The sequence below is a fragment of the Salvelinus alpinus genome, chromosome 32 (genome assembly GCF_045679555.1).
Source record: "Salvelinus alpinus chromosome 32, SLU_Salpinus.1, whole genome shotgun sequence".
Lineage (NCBI taxonomy): Eukaryota > Metazoa > Chordata > Actinopteri > Salmoniformes > Salmonidae > Salvelinus > Salvelinus alpinus.
In genome coordinates this window covers 11,557,447-11,579,926 of record NC_092117.1, presented here as the reverse complement: position 1 = coordinate 11,579,926, position 22,480 = coordinate 11,557,447, and the positions used below count along the sequence as shown (strand labels likewise).

Genomic DNA, 22,480 nt, shown 5'->3' with positions numbered 1-22,480 from the left:
TGTATAAGATCACGTCTCTTATGTTTGGGAATACTTGAACAGATTTATTAAATTAAAATCACTCTGAGCTGATTTCCTGGTGTTTCTACTATCTTTTGTGTCCAATGAAAATAGAGAAATACATTTAAAGACGCAGACCACCAGTTAGAGAACCCTGCTGTAGTCTATGGCCCACTGCAGTGCTGAACATTTTATTTTCTAAGACTTACATTTTTTTTGTTCATGACTTGAGCATGAAGCAAAATATGTCATTGAGGTAACCTGTGGGCTACAGTATTTAATCTACGCAGCAACCAAGGGGTACTCTGAACCTTGTCCAATCCGCAGTAGCACACATTTTAACGCTGGAAATACTTTCATAGCTTCGTCTCATTGACTTTCTGATTGGCAGAGACAAGTCAGTAAGTTAGCCCTGATTTGCCAGAGTCGAGCTGTAAACTGACTGGCTCTCGTCCCCAGGCAACAAATGTGTCGGGTCTTCGGCTACTCTCTCTTTCATTTATTTTATTCAAATGAAGGATTCAAAATCCCAGTACATCCTAAGGTAAGCCTTAATAAATTGGAGGTGAGAGATTGTCACGTTTACTGTATCTATTTGGCTGGGCCTGGGGTTTTAGTCACGCTCTTGACAGGGCGGTTTGGCTCCTGTGACCTTACTTTGAACAAATGACTTCACGCACTCAACTCCAGGGCTCATCCAAGGAAACAAAGTAATTAAGTTGTCACTTAATCATGCTCACATTAGAAACACTGGATCTCTGTTTGAAAAGGACTACGGTCTCTCTTCCAGACCGATGGTTCAATCGAAGCAGAAATGTATTATCAAGGCCTTATTTTCTCTCAATAGCATCACCGTGCTTAGAAGAGGGAGCTAATGTGTGGCAGCAGTCATTCAGGCAGTCAGACGGTGTGGGAGTGAATGCCAAGGACAGAGAATGAAAGACTCCAGTATGAGGCTTGCCTCGCACACTGTCCCCTGAGCCCCAGCTCTGTCTGGCTTGTTACATATCCGACGAGTCGGGAGATTGACACCTCGGAGGTACTGACACGACCGTGTTTTTCCATCCACCTTCTTTTGTTTCAGGTTATCAGTAGCCCAGAGGTTCACATGCCAAGAAAGCGAGGAGGAGGACAAGGAGGAGGAGGGGCAGGAAGAGGAGCCAAAGGGGACACACCCAGGGCGATCAGTCTGGAACACGTAGCATACGCTCTTAAAGGTGAGTGGCTATTCATACACCGTTCTCTATCATCCTGCCTTACCGCCTTCTTGCTCTCGCTTCCCCCTCACAGACACGCAACACACACACACAAAGTATGCTTTTCATCCATTACTCTCTGTCCTTAGTTTCCCTTGTTCTTGTGTATGGAAAATGCACAAAATCACTCCTGTTATAGTGTGAAAATACACATTAATGTCCCTTCTCTACATTGTGGCCTTACTGTTTTTTGTGAGTTGCTTGTCAGTTAAGTTTTGCATGGCACACTGGACCTCCTGCTGTTTGGGATATTCTCCAATGTTTTTCTCAGTGAAGAATGCTTTTCACTCGTAAGCTTGAAATAGAGCCTGCTTAAACATGTTTATTTATTCATTGACACAAGAAGGTAATGTTTCTGTTGACTAAATGTAAATGAGGCAGAAGAGCCACAATATTTGTAGTAAATGTCTAGTGTTTTGTTGTTGTTAGTACAGTAGCTCCAGACGCATAATACATGCGTCCATAATCGGGGCGAAGGAGAGCCAGCCACCTAGGTTCCACCAAATCAAAAGCCCTAAGTGTAACATAATGACTCGGGTTATTATTCTCTCTCCCATACTCAATGTCCCTGGAAAATAATGACTATTTTCCACGGGTTCAGTTATATGAACCGTAGCTTTCTCTACCGCCGTTGAAATGATTCAAGCTTAGCCCAAACAAGACTGAACATGGCCCGGTAGAGCACACCACCGCCCGGTCCAGGTGCTTGTTAATAACAGAGCACTGTCCTTCCATCACCTCAGTGGAAACATTAGTTCATTTGGGTTTTTTGCAAAAAACTCGCTAGGTTCACTTTTATATGCAGATGCTTTTTCATTGGACCAATTCAGGTGACCTTGAGTACACCAGCTGTGTGCCTCCATCTCCCCCTAACACCACCCATTTACAGCCCGCCACCAACAGCTGCTCTAATTGGTCGCTATATTGGGTTGAGGCAAAAATGGCGGTACAATCAATCAATCAATTTTTGCGAATTCATTTGTTACAGAAAGTTAAAGAAAGCCCAGGTAACAGGATGCTGGACATAGAGTAGAGAGGCATCTAAATAGCCACATTAGCACAGAATGACAGCAGGGGGAGCACAGATTAGGAGCAACATGAACATCCCAGCAGTTTATTAATCGAGTGCTACCAGGGCAGTGGCAAGAGAAACACATCACAATAAGGGGTACTCTTACACCAACCCACTGTTCAGGAGTGACCGTAAGGATGGCTCTTAAAATAGAAATTCTATGATTGCTTCATGACGACCATAAAGCTCTATGGTCAAGCTCTTCCCATAGCTGTGCCCTTATGCTGTAAGCCCCAGGCTAAAAAGGTACATTTTCTAATTTAGATCTTTTTTTTATTTTATGATTTGATTCCCTTACTGTTGACTGGCTTGTTCTATAGTAAATGAGCCCTATAAGAGTGTTCTATCTAAAACACTGGGTGACCTCCGTGAGGAAAACACTATGTTCCATTATTTTCTGGCTTAAATTACATGATTACATTATTTTTATGGCTTAAATTATATGATTTTAAATTAAGTTAAATGTCAAACAGTGCTGAGACTGTTTGAAGTGTATGCATGTGCATACACGTTTGTGGACTTGTGTGTGCAGGTTTTTTTCTGCATGGGAAAGTCTTGGGCGGACCACGTAACTGTTTTTTGGACCGTTTTTCTGGACTGGGAAAGAAATTCTGTGTAAGATAATGTATGTAGAAAAAATATCTATTTTTATATCTTTTGAGAATGAACAATCACTCAAATAAAAGCTAGACAGTCATTATGCATTCAGGAGTATTTTTGTCATGACAGGAGGCCCCCATTGATTTTGTTATACTATTTGAATCACTCCGATAGGATAAGCCATGGCAAGATGTGTAGAATTTCAGGAAATTAGCTTTCCAATTAGCAACAGTCATCAAAGTATGTTTTTAATGCAACAGTTATAGCACACAGACCATTTTACAAATTAGATTTTGGTGGGAATTCAATTTATTGTGAAATGTAACAATATGTTCTTGTATCAGGTTTTGTCAAAAGAAATGGTCAAAATAAAGAAAATTGTGCCTCATTTGTATAAATACATTGTATTTGCATATATTAAACACATTAACATAAATGGGTGGAACAGGGCTGCAAGACCTAAACACTACCCTATCTGTACTCAATCACTCAATCACTGTCTAGGTTGCCTCATTAATTACTGTTGTTGTCGTGTTGACTTGCATAATTCAACATGTTTGTCAATCGCAAGATACCCTTGGATTAAAAATCAACACACTTGGCTCTAGAATTCACCCATCTAAACACGCTTGACATTGTTGGCGAGATCAGACACATCACTATAATCCGAGTATTAATTTTCAGAAGTTGCTTTTATTTCCGCACGTCTAATTTGTCAAAATGGCAACTTTTATTAAATTACAACTTTTTTCTATTCCAGAAAAAATGAACACCCGTAAAAAAAAAATGTTATCTATCTTGTGTGTTAAAACTGATTCATGTTATCTGTGTAGAATTGCAGGATATGAGCTTTAAAACAGCTATATTTTGTCTCTGCGGCCAACAGGAGTGCCTTAAAAAAAGAATAGTTGGCTAGCACACCATTGGCCACGCACATGGCCATGCCCCTGCCACACCCCTAACACACCCCTGCCACACCCACCAACTAAGCCACATTTTGATCCAGAAAAAAACCCTGGCGTTTCTGTAATCCAGGGCACCACCAGCTGATTGTCACACATTGCTGGTGACTACAGCACAGGCGTTCACATTTGTTATTCTCTGCCACATCTTCCTGCAAAGGTTGCTTATCCACGGCCCTGAGCAGCACAAAAAAAGACCGCTTTTACACTGAATAATATTGTGTGTGATCAGCTCAAGGCAGATTAACACACCGAGAGAGAGAGTGGTAAATTTATAGCTGGAAACCAGAAAGCTGTATTAGCCAATTTTTAAGGAGAATTTATTTTGAAAATATACATATCCTTCAAGAGTTCTTTGATACAGGAATATCAAACACCCATTGTGTTAAATTACAGTATTCTGCTTAAACATATGCCTGCTTTGTTTCGTAAAAATAGTTTTTTTAAATGGTAGCCTAATTTATAACTGCCACCAAATCCAGGTAATTGAAGATTGTGAAAGTGGGGTGCTGAATGTTGTATGAAGTGTTCTTGCTGTGCAATCAGCCTCACGTGAATTTCCACTCAAACATGAAACACTCTCAATATTTGATTTAACATTTTAGGTAGAGTGCCTTGGAACAGTTTTGGGTGTGTAAATTTTTTCCCCTTTTTTTTTCAGTGACCTAATTTTGAAACCTGGTATCATTGTGAGCTATGTCACTCAAATCCCAGTGGACATCATTAGGTAACTGGGTATGATAAAGTAGCGGTTCCACACATGTTTTTAGGGTTGTCTCAGGTTAGCGAGGTCCCCTTGGTGTATCACGATTCTGGAGGAGGGAACCCAGCATAGAAGCACGTGCACTGAATCCTTTCTATCACGGAGGGTAAAATGAAGTCACTAGCTAATAGCTATTTTACTGGAAACCTTTTGATCTAAATTCAGCCTGCTCCTTTGTATCTCTTCAGAATGCCTGTGACTTAAGAACCTGTGGATGAGGACATCGCTGGAATACCTCAGAATTTGGGTATGGTGGTTTTTATAGAAATATGTTCTATTTATAATAATGATATACCTAGGGTTGTTTCTGTACAGTATATTGCTTTGTTTAGGTGTGTGGGTTTAACATGGGGAAATGTTGCTGGTATAATAAGTCACCAGACGGGGCGGAAGGTAGCCTAGTGGTTAGAGTGCTGGACTAGTAACCGAAAGGTTGCAAGATCGAATCCCCGAGCTGACGAGGTAAAAAAAAATCTGTCGTTCTGCCCCTGAACAAGGCAGTTAACCCACTGTTCCTAGGCCGTCATTGTAAATAAGAATTTGTTCTTAACTGACTTGCCTAGTTAAATAAAGGTAAACGTGTGTGTATATATATATATATTTTTTTTTAAATACCTGGTAATAGCGGCCTACCACAAATTCCTTGTTTTGCTAAGTTTGCCATATTGTACATTGCTCTCCACTATTCTTTTTTTCTATGGTCATTAGCAGAGTATACATGATCCAAATTTTAGAATGTGCAAATGTTATTGCCACATTGAACCAAATTGCGTGCTGTAGTTTAAAAACTTGGTGGATAGTGCTAAAACAATGGTTTCCTCAAGATTCTGCCTTTATGCACATTCGCCATTGGGGAACCACAGAGCTCCACTAAGATCCCCTGTGAAGTACGTACAGAAGGCTCTAGAAGATACTGTGTTCTTCATGCTACTGATTGCAGAAAGCGTAGGATATGTTTGCTCCTGTGTGACTATTTTGAGGTGGAAGAGCTGTACGGTTTCCCATAATGATGATGCCGTTTTTGTTTTTTTACAGTAGGTTTAGGAACTGGGATCGTGTGGTGTGATAATTGTATCAAATGTAATGCTATTGGATTGTGCCATTTCATTAAGAGATATTTCAGGCCTTCTTGCAGCATATCATTGTTCATGTCAGTGTCAGCTCAGAATAGCTTGTTAGATTTCATGTCATGTACACAAAAGTAAAGCTAAATCACTGACTAGGCTTTGCTATTCTAAAGTATGTTATTGTCAATTTTGCTCTATGTTCTAAGTACTGCTGTACCCACTAGCAATCTATACTGAGCAAAAATATAAACGCAACATGTAAAGTGTTGGTCCCATGTTTCATGAGCTGAAATCAAAGATCCCAGAAATATTCCATATGCACAAAAAGCTTATTTCTATAAAATGTTGTGCACAAATTTGTTTACATCCCTGTTAGTGAGTATTTTTCCTTTGCCAAGATAATCCATCCACCTGACAGGCGTGGCATATCAAGAAGCTGATTAAACAGCATCATTACACAGGTGCACCTTGTGTTGGGGACAATAAAAGGCCACTCTAAAATGTGTATTTTTGTCACACAACACAATGCCACAGATGTCTCAAGTTTTGAGGGAGTGTGCAATTGGCATTCTGACTGCAGGAATGTCCAACAGAGCTGTTGCCAGATAATTTTATGTTAATTTCTTTACCATAAGTCGCCTCCAACGTTGTTTTAGAGAATTTGGCAGTACATCCAACCGGCCTCACAACCGCAGGCCACCTGTAATCACGCTAGCCCAGGACCTCCATATCCGGCTTCTATGCCTGCTGGATCGTATGAGACCAGCTACCTGGACAGCTGATGAAACTGTGGGTTTGCACAACTGAAGAATTTCTGCACAAACTGTAAGAAACCATCTCAGGGAAGCTTATCTGCGTGCTCGTCGTCCTCACCAGGGTCTTAATCTGACTGCAGTTTGGCGTCTTTTCTGGGGGAAAACTAATTCTGGCTTTGTGGGGGAAAACGAATTGGCTGTGCCATTGTGAAATACATAGATTAGGGCCTAATACTGATTTCCTTCTATGAACAAGTCAGTTAAATCTTTGGAATTGTTGCATGTTACATTTTATATTTTTGTTCCTTTTAGTATTGAGATGTCTTCCTCCTTTACCTCAGATTGCCTAATCAGAATCCCTTCATTTGATGTGCTGTAATTTCATACACTCATGGTTCCTCTGCCTGCCTATCTCTGTACTGTAATTGCGTCTGATCATTCATTCCAAGGCTGATTTAACTCACACCCTCATTTACCAAGATGAGCTCATTCAAATACACTGTCTTTAGGTAAATGGCATTCCAACACTTTCATGTCCCAAGCAAGGGCTTTCATTACAGATTCACTATAAGTAATTCCATCTTTCTAATCAGTTGAAGTCAGGGTTTTTTCTGAATCAAAAAGGGGCTTAGGTGGTGGGCGTGGCAAGGGGTGCGGTCAGCTGCATTTTAGAGAAATTTCCTACAATTCCCCCAAAATCTCAGATTTTTGCAGTTATGCTAATTTCCTGTAATTCTATTTAGGTGATTGTTAGTTCTCAAAGATTATATTACATTTTAGAAATTTAGCAGATGCTCTTATCCAGAGCGACTTACAGGCGCAACTAGGGTTATGTGCTTTGGTCAAGGGCACATCACTAGATTTTTCACCTAGACGGCTCGGGTATTCTACCAGCAACCTTTCGGTTACTGGTCCAATGCTCTTAGCCGCTAGGCTACCTGCCGCCCATATCTAGGTCCATTGTCTTCCCTACATACTTTATCTGTTTTTAGTCGTTTACACCGAAAGCGTTATTTATTTTACACTGTTAGGACTTGGGCAACCCGAAAAAAACACTTACTGTAGGTGGTTCACCCAAGCATTTCAATGGCAGAAAAATCCTTGACTGAAGTTTGACTTCCTTTTTATAAGATTTCGTAAACTGGGCCGTAGTCAGTTATAATAATGCTGTTTTTCAGGCGAAGCTTTAAGACACTTCTGACATGTGAAGAAAAGGACACGGCAGGGATAACCATTAGGGAAGTTCATTAAATGGGACTTGTTGCCTGCGCGTTTAAAAATGCCACAAACTAATGCTTCTAACTGCCGGAACATTTGAAAAGACCCCCCCTGTGTGTGAGTGCGGCTGAGAACTGAGAGTAGAAACCAATTCTTTCATGACTGATAGAACACAACTTGCCACCCCCTCGTGCTGCCACTTAAATCCCAGGCAAACATCAAGTCCCGGAAAATCACTATGCTATTTTCCACTGCGCTGTTATTGAGAAAAGCTGCCACACAGCTGTAAAGTGTATTTCCGTAAAGAGCCGCAGTGCTGTAAAGTGACAGAAATCCAGCCTTAATTTGCTTTCTTAACAGAGGTCGATTTCACAAATCCACACGCAGGCAGAGATAGAGACGTGGGGACAGAGATTCCTATTGGTAAAACATAGGCAGGGCATTAATACAGGCGGTACATCCATGTGGTGTTTCATTGATCTGGTTATTTTAGTGACCAGGGACAAATTGGCTGACATTTTCTATATCTGCCAACTTTTATTTGACCCCAGCATCTTATGCAACAGCTCAGAAAAACTGAAATATTAGTCAGGCCAATAGGTGCCCATTATGCAGTTGATTTAAGCAGGTTCGGTGGCAAAGAGTATAGGCAACTTTCCTTTCCAGTGCAGGGGTTACCATGCCTTGCGTGACATGGGGACTTGTAGTGTAGGCCATCACTCTAGGCTTCATCACTCAAATGTGAAGAAGAAACACACAAAACATTTATGATTTCCAGACTCAGAACATTCTTTTCTCTTCCCTTGTTATAACTGAATGAATGTTTAACGGAGGTCTGAGTCACTGACTACACCATGCATGAGAAATTCAGTGTGGCAAGGAAATAGAGTTCTGGAGGATGAGTCAAACCGTTACGTAGTACAACATTTACATTTAAGTCATTTAGCAGACGCTCTTATCCAGAGCGACTTACAAATTGGTGCATTCACCTTATGATATCCAGTGGAACAACCACTTTACAATAGTGCATCTAACTCTTTTAAGGGGGGGGGGGGGTTAGAAGGATTACTTTATCCTATCCTAGGTATTCCTTAAAGAGGTGGGGTTTCAGGTGTCTCCGGAAGGTGGTGATTGACTCCGCTGACCTGGCGTCGTGAGGGAGTTTGTTCCACCATTGGGGTGCCAGAGCAGCGAACAGTTTTGACTGGGCTGAGCGGGAACTGTACTTCCTCAGAGGTAGGGAGGCGAGCAGGCCAGAGGTGGATGAACGCAGTGCCCTTGTTTGGGTGTAGGGCCTGATCAGAGCCTGAAGGTACGGAGGTGCCGTTCCCCTCACAGCTCCGTAGGCAAGCACCATGGTCTTGTAGCGGATGCGAGCTTCAACTGGAAGCCAGTGGAGAGAGCGGAGGAGCGGGGTGACGTGAGAGAACTTGGGAAAGTTGAACACCAGACGGGCTGCGGCGTTCTGGATGAGTTGTAGGGGTTTAATGGCACAGGCAGGGAGCCCAGCCAACAGCGAGTTGCAGTAATCCAAACGGGAGATGACAAGTGCCTGGATTAGGACCTGCGCCGCTTCCTGCGTGAGGCAGGGTCGTACTCTGCGAATGTTGTAGAGCATGAACCTACAGGAACGGGTCACCGCCTTGATGTTAGTTGAGAACGACAGGGTGTTGTCCAGGATCACGCCAAGGTGATCTCTGGGAGGACGCCAAGGTGAGCACTCTGGGAGGAGGACACAATGGAGTTGTCAACCGTGATGGCAACGATTTAACATCTCGTGTTAAGTCCAAATTCCTCCCTTTCCACCGTACTGTTAAAGTCCTTCGCAATCTAGATAGAGGATAGATGAACCACAGAAATAGAATGACTAGAACAGGCTTGAAACTTCTGATGGGGATGCACGTTCTAGTCATTCTTTCTATGAGAACCACTGAAAAGTAAATGGTAAAAGCATCAGTTAGGTGGGTGTTGGAGTTTCCATGGACAAAGGTCATATTTTAATGTCTAGTTGAACTTGATACATGCTATAGAATTTAGAGAATGTTTTCTACAGTATATGCCAAATTTTGTTTTACAAAGTTGGCTATAGGAAAAGACAAAAGGGTGAATGAGGCGGGACTCCTAGTGGCTGGGGACTTTAATACAGGAAAACTTCAATTTGTTTGAACTAATTTCTACCAGCATGTCACATTTTAATTTTATTTATTTCACCTTTATTTAACCAGGTAGGCTAGTTGAGAACAAGTTCTCATTTGCAACTGCGACCTGGACAAGATAAAGCAAAGCAGTTCGACACATACAACATGTGTAACCAGAGGGGGGGAAAAAACTCTAGACCACCTTTAATCCACACACAGAGACTCAAATAAAGCTTTTCCTCACCCTCCGTGCATCGGCAGGATAGAACAGCTACGTCCGGTAAGACGAGGAGTGGGGTATGTGTCTATTTGTCAATAACAGCTGGTGCGCAATGTCTAATATTAAGGAAGTCTTGAGGTATTGCTCGCCCATGGTAGAGTACCTCATGATAAGCTGTAGACCACACTATCTACCAAGCAAGTTTTCATCTATATTTTTCGTAGTCATCTATTTACCACCACAAACCGATCCTGGCACTAAGACCGCACTCAACGGTCTGTATAAGGCCATAAGCAAACAAGAAAATATCATCCAGAAGCGGCGCTTATAGTGGCCAGGGACTTTAATGCAGGCAAACTTAAATCTGTTTTACCTCATTTCTACCAGCATGTCACGTGCAACCAGAGGGGGAAAAAACTCTACCACCTTTACTCCACACACAGAGATGCGTACAAAGCTCTCCCTCGCCCTCCATTATCTGACCATAATTCTATTCACCTGATTCCTGCTTACAAGCAAAAACTAAACCAGTAACTCGCTTAATACGTAAGTGGTCAGATGATGCAGATGCTACGCTATAGGAATGTTTTGCTAGCACAGACTGGAATATGTTCCGGGATTCATCCAATGGCATTGAGGAGTGTACCACCTCAGTCAACATCCACACCGAGCTAAAGGCTAGAGCTGCCGCTTTCAAGGAGCAGGACACTAATCTGGGTGCTTATAAAAACAACTGCTATGCCCTCAGATGAACCATCAAACAGGCAAAGCGAAAATACAGGACTAAGATTGAATCCTATTACACTGGCTCTGATGCTCGTCGGATGTGGCAGGGCTTGCAAACTATTACGGACTACAAAGGGAAACCCAGCAGGGAGCTGGCCAGTGACGCGAGCCTACCAGATGGGCAAAATTGTTATTTTATTTTTTATTGAACCTTTATTTAACTAGGCAAGTCAGTTAAGGACAAATTCTTATTTTCAATGACGGCCTAGGAACAGTGGGTTAACTGCCTTGTTCAGGGGCAGAACGACAGATTTTTCCCTTGTCAGCGCGGGGATTCGATCTTGCTAACCTTTCGGATACTAGTCCAACGCTCTAACCACTAGGCTACCTGCTGCCAATAAAATGCATTTTATTGTTGTTTCGAGGCCAGCAATACTGAAGCATCCATGAGAGCACCACCTGTTCCAGACGAGCAAGACCTTTTAAACAGGTCAACATTCACAAGGCCGCAGAGCCAGACGGGTTACCAGGACGTGTACTCCGAGCATGTGCTGACTAACTTGTAAGTGTCTTCACTGACATTTTCAACCTGTCCCTGACCCAAGTCTGTAATACCTATATGTTTCAAGCAGACCACCATAGTCCCTGTGCCCAAGAACAGCAAGGTAACCTGCCTAAATGACCATTGACCCACAGCACTCACGTCTGTAGTCATGAAGTGCTTTGAAAGGCTGGTCATGGCTCACATCAACACCATCATCCCCAGAAACCCTAGAGCCACTCCAATTCGCATAACGCCCCAACAGATCCACAGATGACGCAATCTCTATTGCACTCCACACTGCCTTTTCCCACCTGAACAAAAGGAATACCTACTTGAGAATGCTCTTCATTGACTACAGCTCCGCGTTCAACACCGTAGTTCCCTCAGCTCATCAACAAGCTAAGAACCCTGGGACTAAACACCTCCTTCTGCAACTGGATCCTGGACTGACCGCCCCCAGGTTGTAAGGGTAGACAACACATCTGCCACGCTGATCCTCAACACGGGGCCCCTCGGGGGTACGTGCTTATTCCCCTCCTGTACTCCCTGTTCACCCATGACTGCGTGGCCAAGCACAACTCCAACACCATTAAGTTTGCAGACGACACAACAGTGGTAGGCCTGATCACCGACATCGATGAGACAGCCAATAGGGAGGAAGTCAGAGACCTGGCCGTGTGGTGCCAAGACATCAACCTCTCCCTCAACGTGATCAAGACAAAGGAGATGATTGTGGACTACAGAAAAAGACGGGCCGCACATGCCCAGAGGGTAGCTACAGAGGGTAGTGTGTACAGCCGAGTATATCACTGGGGCCAAGCTTCCTGTCATCAAGGACCTCTATAGCATGACCTCTATACCTCTGTCAGAGGAAGGCCCTAAAAATTGTCAGACTCCAGACACCCTAGTCATAGACTGTTCTCTGCCACCGCACCGCAAGCGGTGCCAGAGCGTCAAGTCTGGGTCCAAAAGGCTCCTTAACAGCTTCTACCCCCAAGCCATAAGACTGCTGAACGCCTAATCAAATGGCCACCCTGACTATTTGCATTACGCTGATGCAACTCGCTGTTTATTATCTATGCATAGTCACTTTACCCCTACCTACATGTACATATTACCTCGACTAACCTGTAACCCCCCCCCCCCCCCCTATTTAGTCCCAAAAAATATACTCTTATTTTTCTTAACATCATTATTGGTTAAGGGCTTGTAAGTAAGGTTTTCAGCGCATGTGACACACATAGTTTGATTTGATTGGCACTCTGCTCTGATGTCGCATACACTAGTTCTGACCATATGGCCCCACCCCACTGCACAAGCTGCTGTCATGTCACAGGGAAGGTCATTGATCTTTCGTTGGAATTCCGCTGTGACGCACTAGCCTTTCCCTCCCTTTATTTTCCCCATTGAACCCATCCCCGGGTGGTTCACGCGCTGTAAAAATAGCAACATGATGAACACCCCTGTGCTGCTGGGGTATTTGTGGGACATGAGAGAGAACAGGGGTGGAGGGGGCATCTGTGACCCAGGAAGCGGTGGACTGATCGATGGCTTATGTTCATTGGTCCCCCCAGGGCATAATCCAGTCGTGCAATTATGCAATGTTTTGAATGAAGGGAATCTTTGAACCAAGCCAGAGGTGGTTAGACCTTCCTTTATTCCATAATAATGTTTTCCTAATCATTCAGATTTCTCAGAATGCTCTCTTCAGGGATACATAGCAAAGTGCTGATGGGACTCCCTAAAAACACACCTCTTCAAACCCTTTTCCAAACCTTAACATAATTCTTCTAACCTGCTATGTTATTTTTCCTAACCTTCTGTGTAAATTCTCCTAACCTGCCATGAAGAAGTCACTTCTGGTCTTAGCTGTATCGAAGTGGCATGTTCTTAGGGTATCTCTAGTGCTGATCTTCAATCTGGTTTATTGTATCTGAACCTCTTAACTTCTCTGGGGCAGGTGGGACGCAAACGTCCCACCAGCCAATAGCCAGGGAAAATACAGCGCGCCATATTCAAATAACATGATATAAAAATCAAACTTTCATTAAATCACACATGTAAGATACCAAATTAAAGCTACACTCGTTGTGAATCCAGCCAACATGTCAGATTTCAAAAAGGCTTTTCGGCGAAAGCATAAGATGCTATTATCTGATGATAGCACAACAGTAAACAAAGAGAGTAGCATAATTCAACACTGCAAGCACGACAAAACGCAGAAATAAAATATAAATCATGCCTTTGACGAAATTCTTTTGTTGGCACTCCAATATGTCCCATAAACATCACAAATGGTCCTTTTGTTCGATTAATTCCGTCGATATATATCCAAAATGTCAATTTATTTGGACCGTTTCATCCAGAAAAACACAGCTTCCAACTTTCGCCAAGTCACTACAAAATATATCAAAAGTTACATGTAAACTTTACCAAAACATTTCAAACTACTTTTGTAATACAACGTTAGGTATTTTTAAATGTTAATAATCGATCAATTTGAAGACGGGATGATCTGTGTTCAATACAAAAAGAAAACAAACTGACGCAACTTTTTTCGTAACGTGACTCTCTCAAATAATTTACTTCATGTGACCCTCATTTATGATAGCCCTACTTCTTCACTACACAAAGGAATAACCTCAACCGATTTCCAAGGACTGGTGACATCAAGTGGAAGCGGTAGCAACTGCAAGCAAGTCTATTAGAAATCTGGTGTCTCTAAGAAAACTCATTGAAAAGACAGTGACATCAAATAAATACAAATTCTGCATGGTTTGTCCTCAGGGTTTTGCCTGCTACATAAGTTCGGTTATTCTCACAGACATGATTCAAACAGTTTTAGAAACTTCAGTGTTTTCTATCCAAATCTACTAATAATAAGCAGTTGAATTTTGGCATGCTATTTTTACGAAAGTAAAAATGCTGCCCCCTGCCCTCAAGAAGTTAAGAGGATTTCTATAGCTTAAGTTGTCGGCACACTTTCAGTTCGGCTGGCGGGTATGTGCTCGCATACTCCCTTAAAAGACCTTCGCTAGAAAAACAGCGGCAATAGTACTGTTTGTCCATTTCTTTGAGATGCCGTAGCCAGTATACACTTCCTCAAGATAACTCAAATCTGTCATTACTTTTCACGTTTTTTGCCAAGGAGATCTGCGCTATATTACATCCAGCTAAGATGTTTGCTGCACTTAATTGAAGAATCCCTAATGTTGACTGATGAAGGGGCGTAGACTTTGGCTACCGACTTCAGCTTGCCTCTAAAAAATGTGTGCACGGACAACTGGGGAAAAAACCTTGCCAAAGACCAAAATGTCATGATATATGCACAAACTCTTCAGAACTGTTTCGGCTGGAAAGCATACGGATGCATTTACAGTGCAATGAGTGCATCAGACTGCGGCATAAGTAACATGTATAATGGATATAGAGAGAACTACGGTACCCTTCTCTGTGCAGGAAGGAAGGACGGCTCTCTGGTGTTTCTCCACTCCCTGTGGCAATTGGATCCACAGGGCTACAAAGTGACTCAGCAAAAGCCAAGTCATCAATCAGAATAGATATAGTGACAGGCTCTTCTCCTGTTCAGCTTCTTAGTCATTTACGGCCACTAGTGTGTGTGGGTGTGCCTGTGTTCCTAAAAGTGCCTTCCGGAGCATCAGTGTGTGTGTGGTCCATGGTTTCGATTTTGGTGGGGGGTGTGGCTTCTTTTCCTAAAGAATGTGCCTAGTTTTTACATTCTAAACTTAGCCCACAATGCTTCCAGTCAGTGGACTGTAGTTTAAGAGTTTCTCTATTGGAAACACACTTCTGCTTGTAATCAATTGTAGGCTTGAGGGCATGCTCAGATTTTCCTCTCTCATTCTATTCCACATACACGTATGCACACACATACTCTGCAGGCAGAATTCTGAGAGCAGATATTTAAAATAAAACAAACTCCATCACGACACATGAATTGTGTTTGATGTTTATTTGAAGTGGCATCCCATACCCCTCCCTCCACTCTCCACTACAGACAGTTTGCACCAGGCAGCCGTTTCTTTTACTGCCCACTGCTACTGCTCTCATCAAAGCCTATTGATTCAAACCACTTTTTTGTTGCAGCCGCTTTAGGAGAGAGGGAGAGTGGAGAGAGAGCCAGGGAGAGAGTATGCATGGTCGGAAGGGAGGGAGAGAAAGGGAGGGGAACTGGACACAGACCTTTACAGCTGGCTTTTTGCACAGGGCAGGGCTCAGGGCTGGTGGCGCTTCTACCACATCTAATGCTTGTCTCCTGGCAGGAATAACTGACCGGACAGACGCTGAGCACCAAGGATGACGAGCGCTACCCCGGCCAGGAAGCCGTACCGCAAGGCTCCGCCTCAGCACCGCGAGTCGCGCAACAGCTTGCCCTCGTTCCTAGAGGACCTTAGTGGGAGCACGCCGCCTGCGCCTGCCAACACCGCTGGCCCCAACCCTCCTGACCCCTGCCAGGTAATTCGCATTCCAAACCATACTCCAGGTTTTCAGCGAACACGGTTCACAGACCCCTACCTGAAATGCCCAGTTAGTCCTGAGGGCCGCAATATATTTTCCTCCTCCTGGTCTCTGCTCTCGGACAGTGAGCTGGACGTCTCCAGCCTGTCCAGCCTGGATCTTACCGTCCTGCCCTCACCCCAAATCTTCAGCCATAGAGGCATCAAAGTGGGCGTCACAGCCAACCAGGCAGCCAGGGACTTGCAGGGGATGAGACGTTTCTTGAGCCGCAGTGAGGGCCTACTCGCTCTCTCTGGAGACGTAGACCTCCGCTCAGATGACTCCCAGCAAGGTGGCTACTCTACCTCTCCAGCCCAGTCTAGTCGCAGCCTGGAGCGCTCGCTGGTCTTCAAGGACAATGCAGACATCCTGGTTCCCAGAGTAGGTCAGCACCACCAGCAGACTTCCTTCCAGGGACTAGCCCTCCCTCCTAAGGGGATCCTAAAGCAGCCCAACCAGCTGGGCGTCCGCTTCTCAGACCTCAGGAAGTCCAAGTCTGCCGAGATGCTTGGCCAGAGCCGAGGCCGTGGCCGGAAGCCCCAGAGGAGGTCTCTGGCCAAGACCACCTCAACCAGACAGATAATCCCATCCTCCACCTCGCAAAGCTCAGCAACCTCAGAAAGAATGATCCAATTCCTAGAAAATAAGCTGAAGTTCTCCAACTTCCTGGATGATGTTACCACCAGGGTCATCAGCCCTGCCAGAATGCAAATACTGGGTGGAAAACAGCAAGAGGACACAAGACCGGTTAAGGGAAACCAGCCTCAGCACCAGGCACAAAATTCTCCCTTGACTCCCGAAGCGAAGAAGAAGCGAGGAGCCGAGAGGAAGTCTGCAATGAGCCGGCCGTGGGACGAGTGGTCCTCGGCGCTGGACAGGGACAGGCCTTCCAGGAAGGAAAAAGGTCGACCAACGACCTGGCACCCCCCCCCGAAGGACATCCCTAACCAGAATGCAGAGAAGCGTAGGGCAGACCCCCTCAGGGCAGGCCCCCTTAGGGAGGGAGCGAGGCCCAAAGCTGAGGGGCCCATCTACAGCCGTGTGGGGGGTGGCGGGGACTCCAGCTCTCGACGCTGCAGTGAGACTGATTGCGAGGACAAGAGTCGGCAGAGAGACCACCAGCAAAAACGGCACCAGTCCTTTCAGCTGGACACCAGAACACAGCACAAGGACGCTATGGATAAACCCACAACTAAATACGTGCCCCAGCCTCCTCACTCTGAAACAGTATCACAACACCTCTCTTTTTCTATTTTATCACAGGTCAAGGTATGTGAGGAGAAGTTCTTTCTTCCCCCCCTCCATTGTTGTACGCCTTCCAGAAAAATAATTGGAAGCCTTCTCAACAAATGTGTTTTGTGTCGAGCGGATTCAACATGCGAGTTGCTTAGCTACAACTCTCGTCATATTATAAATTGAAATTACATTCGCCAATAACTGAAGGTAAGTCATTTCCCTAGATGGCTCGAGAGTAGAAACGTACTGTACAAACAATCAAGTGGTATTCACTAGCCAGCTTTCTAGTCCAATCCAAACTGAAAAGGTCAGTGTTGTGCAGCTGTCATGTTAGTTCATCCTTTTTTAAGCTTATAGATATTTTTATTTCAATGCACTGCATTCTGTTATAGTGCTACACTGAGTGTACAAAACATTAAGAACACCTTCCAAATATTGAGTTCTCCAGGCTTAAAAAAACCTTTTAACCTGTCTCCTCCACTTCATCTACACAGATTAGAAGTGGAATTAACAAGTGACATCAATAAGGGATCATAGCTTTCACCTGGATTCACCTGGTCAGTGGAAAGATCATGACAGTGTTTTGTACACTCGCTGTATAGCCGTTGTTGAGACTTGGCCATTATGTTGTAAAGATATTCTTGATTTAATACTGTGCAATTATTCTACAGAGAAGAGAATACAATATTCATAAATGTGGTGCTGATAACTAGCCACTTAAGTGCAGTAGATGCGCAGGCTGCTCTTCTGTGTAAACTGAAGGCTTTCTTTCGTTTGCAGAATGACAGGGGCTGTCAAATTGATTTCATAGCTCCGTGAGGCGCGTACGTATTGGCCTGTTCAACTAAGAGACATCATGTAAAATTCTGCCCTGGCTGCTTATCTCTGTAACCCTTTGGCTTCAACAGAAATGTGGCTAACACTGAAAACTACCAAGGAATCTGAATTCTGTGTGGCGCGAAATTGGTTAATATAAATGTGGAATCTTTTTTGTACAATTTCTGCTTAGTTCAGTCCTTGAAAGCTGGTGAGTGTTTTTGAAATGTGTATTGTTGTCACGGAGTGCATCTCCAATGTTTCCCAGGTCTGTTCACTGTCTGTCTAGCTCAATGCCTCAAGGTTGTAGATGGAGAGCCTTTTTAAAAGAAATTACTAATTACAGCCAGAATTGATTGTTGGTCCAGCAAAATGTCTGTTTTGTTGCAAACATATCTACAATGGCCAAACTAATAGGATGTTTATGTTGTTGCAGGACTCCTTATCAGATGCAGACAGGATCAAGTAAGTCATTATTTTATAATCTCCTTATGGTTTGACAAATATGTGCTGTGTTTTCTGTGAGAAATGCTTCAGCCACAGGATTGAAAATACTAAATTTGACTTAGTTTAAACAAACAGAAAACAGTGAATCTCAGCATGACTTCTTTGGGTTTCTGTGTCTATTTGCCTGCCTCACTTTGAGCCCAGTTTTGACACCTTAGTGTGTACTGTATAGATCAGTCTACTGTGTGGGAAGCTGTAGCCCCGGGTGGCGCGACCTGAATGGCACTGGGTAGATGGACTGCTTATAGGAGATGGCCAGGTTGGCACCAAGCCACAGCCAGCCCTACCCAGAAGCCCCAGCTGCTCCCGTCTAGACACTTCCTGGGGAGAGGGAGGCCGCACGCAGACGCCCAGCTTCTGCGTCAGTAACACTGAGTGGAGGGAGGGTTCATAGAGACATGGCTGATTCCAGATGGTGCTATGATGACAAGGCCCTGTGGTGGGAAGGGTGCTGCGCAGGTGGGCGAGAGTGGAAGAGGAGCAGGTTGCTGTTAGCACCAACATCCGTCACCCACACCCCCCTGCCTCCTACTTCTCCCACCCCAGCCTGGGCTCAAAGTGAATCTATGTAATCAGTGGCGTCTCCCTGCTGGAACCCCCCCCCCCCCCAGCTGTGAAAACTCCACACAGCTAATGATGAGAGAAAGCAGCTCTGAGTATGTGGGGGAGTCCATTACCACCAGCCGTGCAGGATTGACCACTAGTACAGAGACGGAACACTAGTTGTAATTACAGCTCAAACTTTCACCTCCATCAGTCCTGCTGTCCTCCTCCGCTCCACTTCCTCTTCCAAAATAATCCCTATAGTCAGCTAATTACCTCCAAATCTATCAATTGCGTGTGTGACACTGCATGTTTGATGTGTCATTTTAGCCTCTCGCAGTAAAGTCTAGCCCAGCGCTGTCTCTGGTGCACTACAGTGAAGTGGCCTTTGGTGTCAGTGAACGAGATGTAAAGGGTAAATATAGTCAGGCTACTATCCACATGTATGGCCATCATCAGGCAGCAATGCTTAATGAATTGCCGCTGACGTAGCTGCTGTTGGATTCCCCCCCCCCCCCCCCCTTCTCTTCCCTGTGGTGGTAAATGCTGATAAGCTGCTTTGTGGCACACAAGCGATGTCACTGATTGGCCTAGATGCCCCTGCGCTGGTGTGGGATGTTGAATGATTCTGTGTCTAACTGAATACAACTGGACCTGAGCTGAGTGCCACTGTTAATCATTACCGCCCAGTCACCCACTCTTGCCCTAGAGTTACTCAAGGCACCAAGTCTCCACAGAGGCCAGAGCTGAGTCTTTCTCCCCAGCGGTAGTGGAGTTTTGTCATGCTGTTCTATAGAATGTTGGCTGTTTGTCTACTGCGTATGCTGCAGAGGACTGTTTCTCAGATGAATGGGATTCCCAATACATCGATTGACAGACAGACCTTCCTCCTCTCTCCCTCCCGTTGTTTCCACCATACTCTTCTGAATGGGAAAAGGTCCGAAAAGTCAAACTAAAGTCACAATAGTTTTTTGTCAGAAATGGTTTCCCATTCTCCACTATACCTTGCTGTGCCTCACTGAGTTTTAAACAGCCTCAACCAAACATGCTCAACCATGCTCGTTGTGTTTTAGCATATTTTTTGTTGTTGTTTACCTCTCTTCCTATGCCGTACCTCTCTTCCTATGCCGTGTCTGTCGGTATGTATGGCTGACTAGACATAACACACAAATGCATCCCTCCAGCCTTTATCTCCAGGCTTGTGACTACCATTGGATGGCCCCTATGAAAGACAGAGATGTCACACGATGTCAGGGCCACAGTGATAAGATGACTGACCATGTTGTTGCCATGAAGCCGTCAGGGAAATAGACATCAGAGGCCTAGGGAAGGTGGTCATTTTTAGTAGCAGTTTGCTCTTCTTCACCTCACTATGATGCGCAAACCTGCTTCTCTCACCTCTCGAAGATCACAAGGACAAAGTCTAATGGGATGAAAAGCTGGATTCAGCCACGGGCCGATTTTTTTTTTATTGAACGGATGGTCAAGGGGCCTGGAACATAATTACAAATCATTTGTAGACTGCAAATTGAGCTCGAAGCCCAAACTGATATAATATTTGACCAAAACAATCATTTCAAACCTTGCTTACATATGGATACACTGAGTGTACAAAACATTAAGAACACCTGCTCTTTCCATGACATAGACTGACCAGGTGAATCCAGGTGAAAGCTATGATCCCTTATTGATGTCACCTGTTAAATCCACTTCAATCAGTGTAGATGAAAGGGAGGAGACCGGTTAAAGATGGATTTTTAAGCATTGAGACATGGATTGTGAATGTGTGCCATTCAGATGGTGAATGGGCAAGACAAAATATTTAAGTGCCTTTGATCAAGGTATGGTAGTAGGTGCCAGGTGCACCAGTTTGTGTCAAAAACTGCAACACTGCTGGGTTTTTCCCACTCAACAGTTTTCCATGTGTATCAAGAATGGTCCACCACCCAAAGGACATCCAGCCAACTTGACACAGCTGAGGGAAGCATTGGACTCAACATGGGCCAGCATCCCTGTGGAACGCTTTCGATACCGAGGTCAAAAGGGCAACTCAATATTAGAAAGATGTTCTTAATGTTTTGTACACTCGGTGTATATCTCTCTTGTGTGTGGGAATACTTTTGGTGCTTTTAGTCTTATGTCCAAGAATTTAAAACAAGAAAGGAAAAAATGTAGTTAGTTAGAAAAGTTGGGACGGGCCGCTAGTTTGGAAACCCTGGTGTAATGCTTGTAAAACCCCTGAACCTCTAAGGATGTGTTTTACAAGTGAATTGAAAGACCGTTTCCCAATCCCAGTCTTTCAAAATACTTTCTGAAAGCTTGGGAATATCTATTTTCTCTTATCACAATTTTTCCATTGCGCCTTAATTTACCACTCCTCCTCCTCCTGTTTGGCTCCCGTGGAGCATCTCGATGTGCAAGGCTGTTAGAGGTGTTTGTAACAGCCTAAAAAGTACCCTAACCGCAGTGCACTCAGGTTCTGGGTAGTCTGTAATTGCAAGACGTCTTTATGCTGTGACAAGCTCATTTTGCCTTTTGCTGTTGCACCGTAATGCTCAATCATCCAGGTTAGATCCAATGGTAGCCTCGCCTTGCTTTTATACACACTGTGCATTGGTTAGCAGCAGCAGCTCTGTGAAAGCGTGTATTCTACCGTATAATTAATGTACAATTTTCCTCACTGCTTACGTGTATTTACAGCATAGCAGAGTGGATAAGGCTCCTTTTGCTGTTTTTCTTCTTCTTTTTTTAACGTAAGGCGTAAGCTTGGCTTCTTATACACACCCACTCTCCGTGATCTGAATAGGAGCTGAGCTCATGTTCCTCATGTCACAATCCACATCAACATATGTGTTGTTTGTGTATGCGCACACATACTTAGCTCAAGTAAACTTGTACAGGGTAGTACCCACAGACTGTGCCAAAAACCAAAACCAATCTGCCTTTTTACTCAAACCCGTGCCCTGAAAGAGCCAAAACAGAACAGAACCGTGCAGAAACAGTGAAATCCTGTGTGTAATTATAGAATAAAACATTGGCTGCCGCCCCACCAACCGTAACATACCATTAATTATTGATGTTCTCTTTTCTTGAGCCGCTCTGGTTTTGGTTGGCAAGTGTGTCTGCATGTGTAGGATACACGTGGGCATTTTCCTTCCTTCCCCTCTGGAGCTGTCGACTTAGTGAAGAGGACTAACCTGTTGCTCTGGAAGTTTGGACGGGAGCTTGTCGATTTTTTAAAGATTTTGTGTCTGCCAGCTGTTAGGTGGGGAAAATGTCCCATTTGACTATTGCAGACACAGCACGGGGAAAACATAGCGGTGCGAGGGCTAATTTCATTCCACCCTGTCACACCCAATCACACCCTGTGACAGGGTAACGCACCTGGACGCTCTTGTTGTGGTCCCCTGTCTGCCCAATCAATTGCCTGGCTCTCACAACCTAATCTGAGCCCACTGGAAGTCTTACTTAAACATACGTCGGTGGACTGTAGTTAGGAGATTTTTTTTGCTGCTAACTGCTGTCATGCAGCAGAGCGG

General features: G+C 44.2%; 1 protein-coding gene across 4 annotated transcripts in view; it reads left to right on the top strand.

Moving 5' to 3' along the window:
• Positions 1-22,480, top strand: part of tjap1 (tight junction associated protein 1 (peripheral)) — a 75,156-nt gene that overhangs the window by 35,314 nt on the left and 17,362 nt on the right. For 2 of the 4 annotated variants that reach the window (XM_071380169.1, XM_071380166.1), the window contains exons 2-5: positions 1,085-1,217; positions 4,842-4,900; positions 15,605-15,797; positions 18,328-18,356. In XM_071380169.1, coding sequence (XP_071236270.1) covers positions 15,639-15,797; positions 18,328-18,356 — 188 coding nt within the window. In that variant the 5' untranslated portion in view covers positions 1,085-1,217; positions 4,842-4,900; positions 15,605-15,638. Of the gene's footprint in view, positions 1-1,083; positions 1,218-4,841; positions 4,901-11,206; positions 11,340-15,604; positions 15,798-18,327; positions 18,357-22,480 lie in introns of those variants that run through there. The other 2 variants (XM_071380167.1, XM_071380168.1) reach the window with 2 other exon arrangements.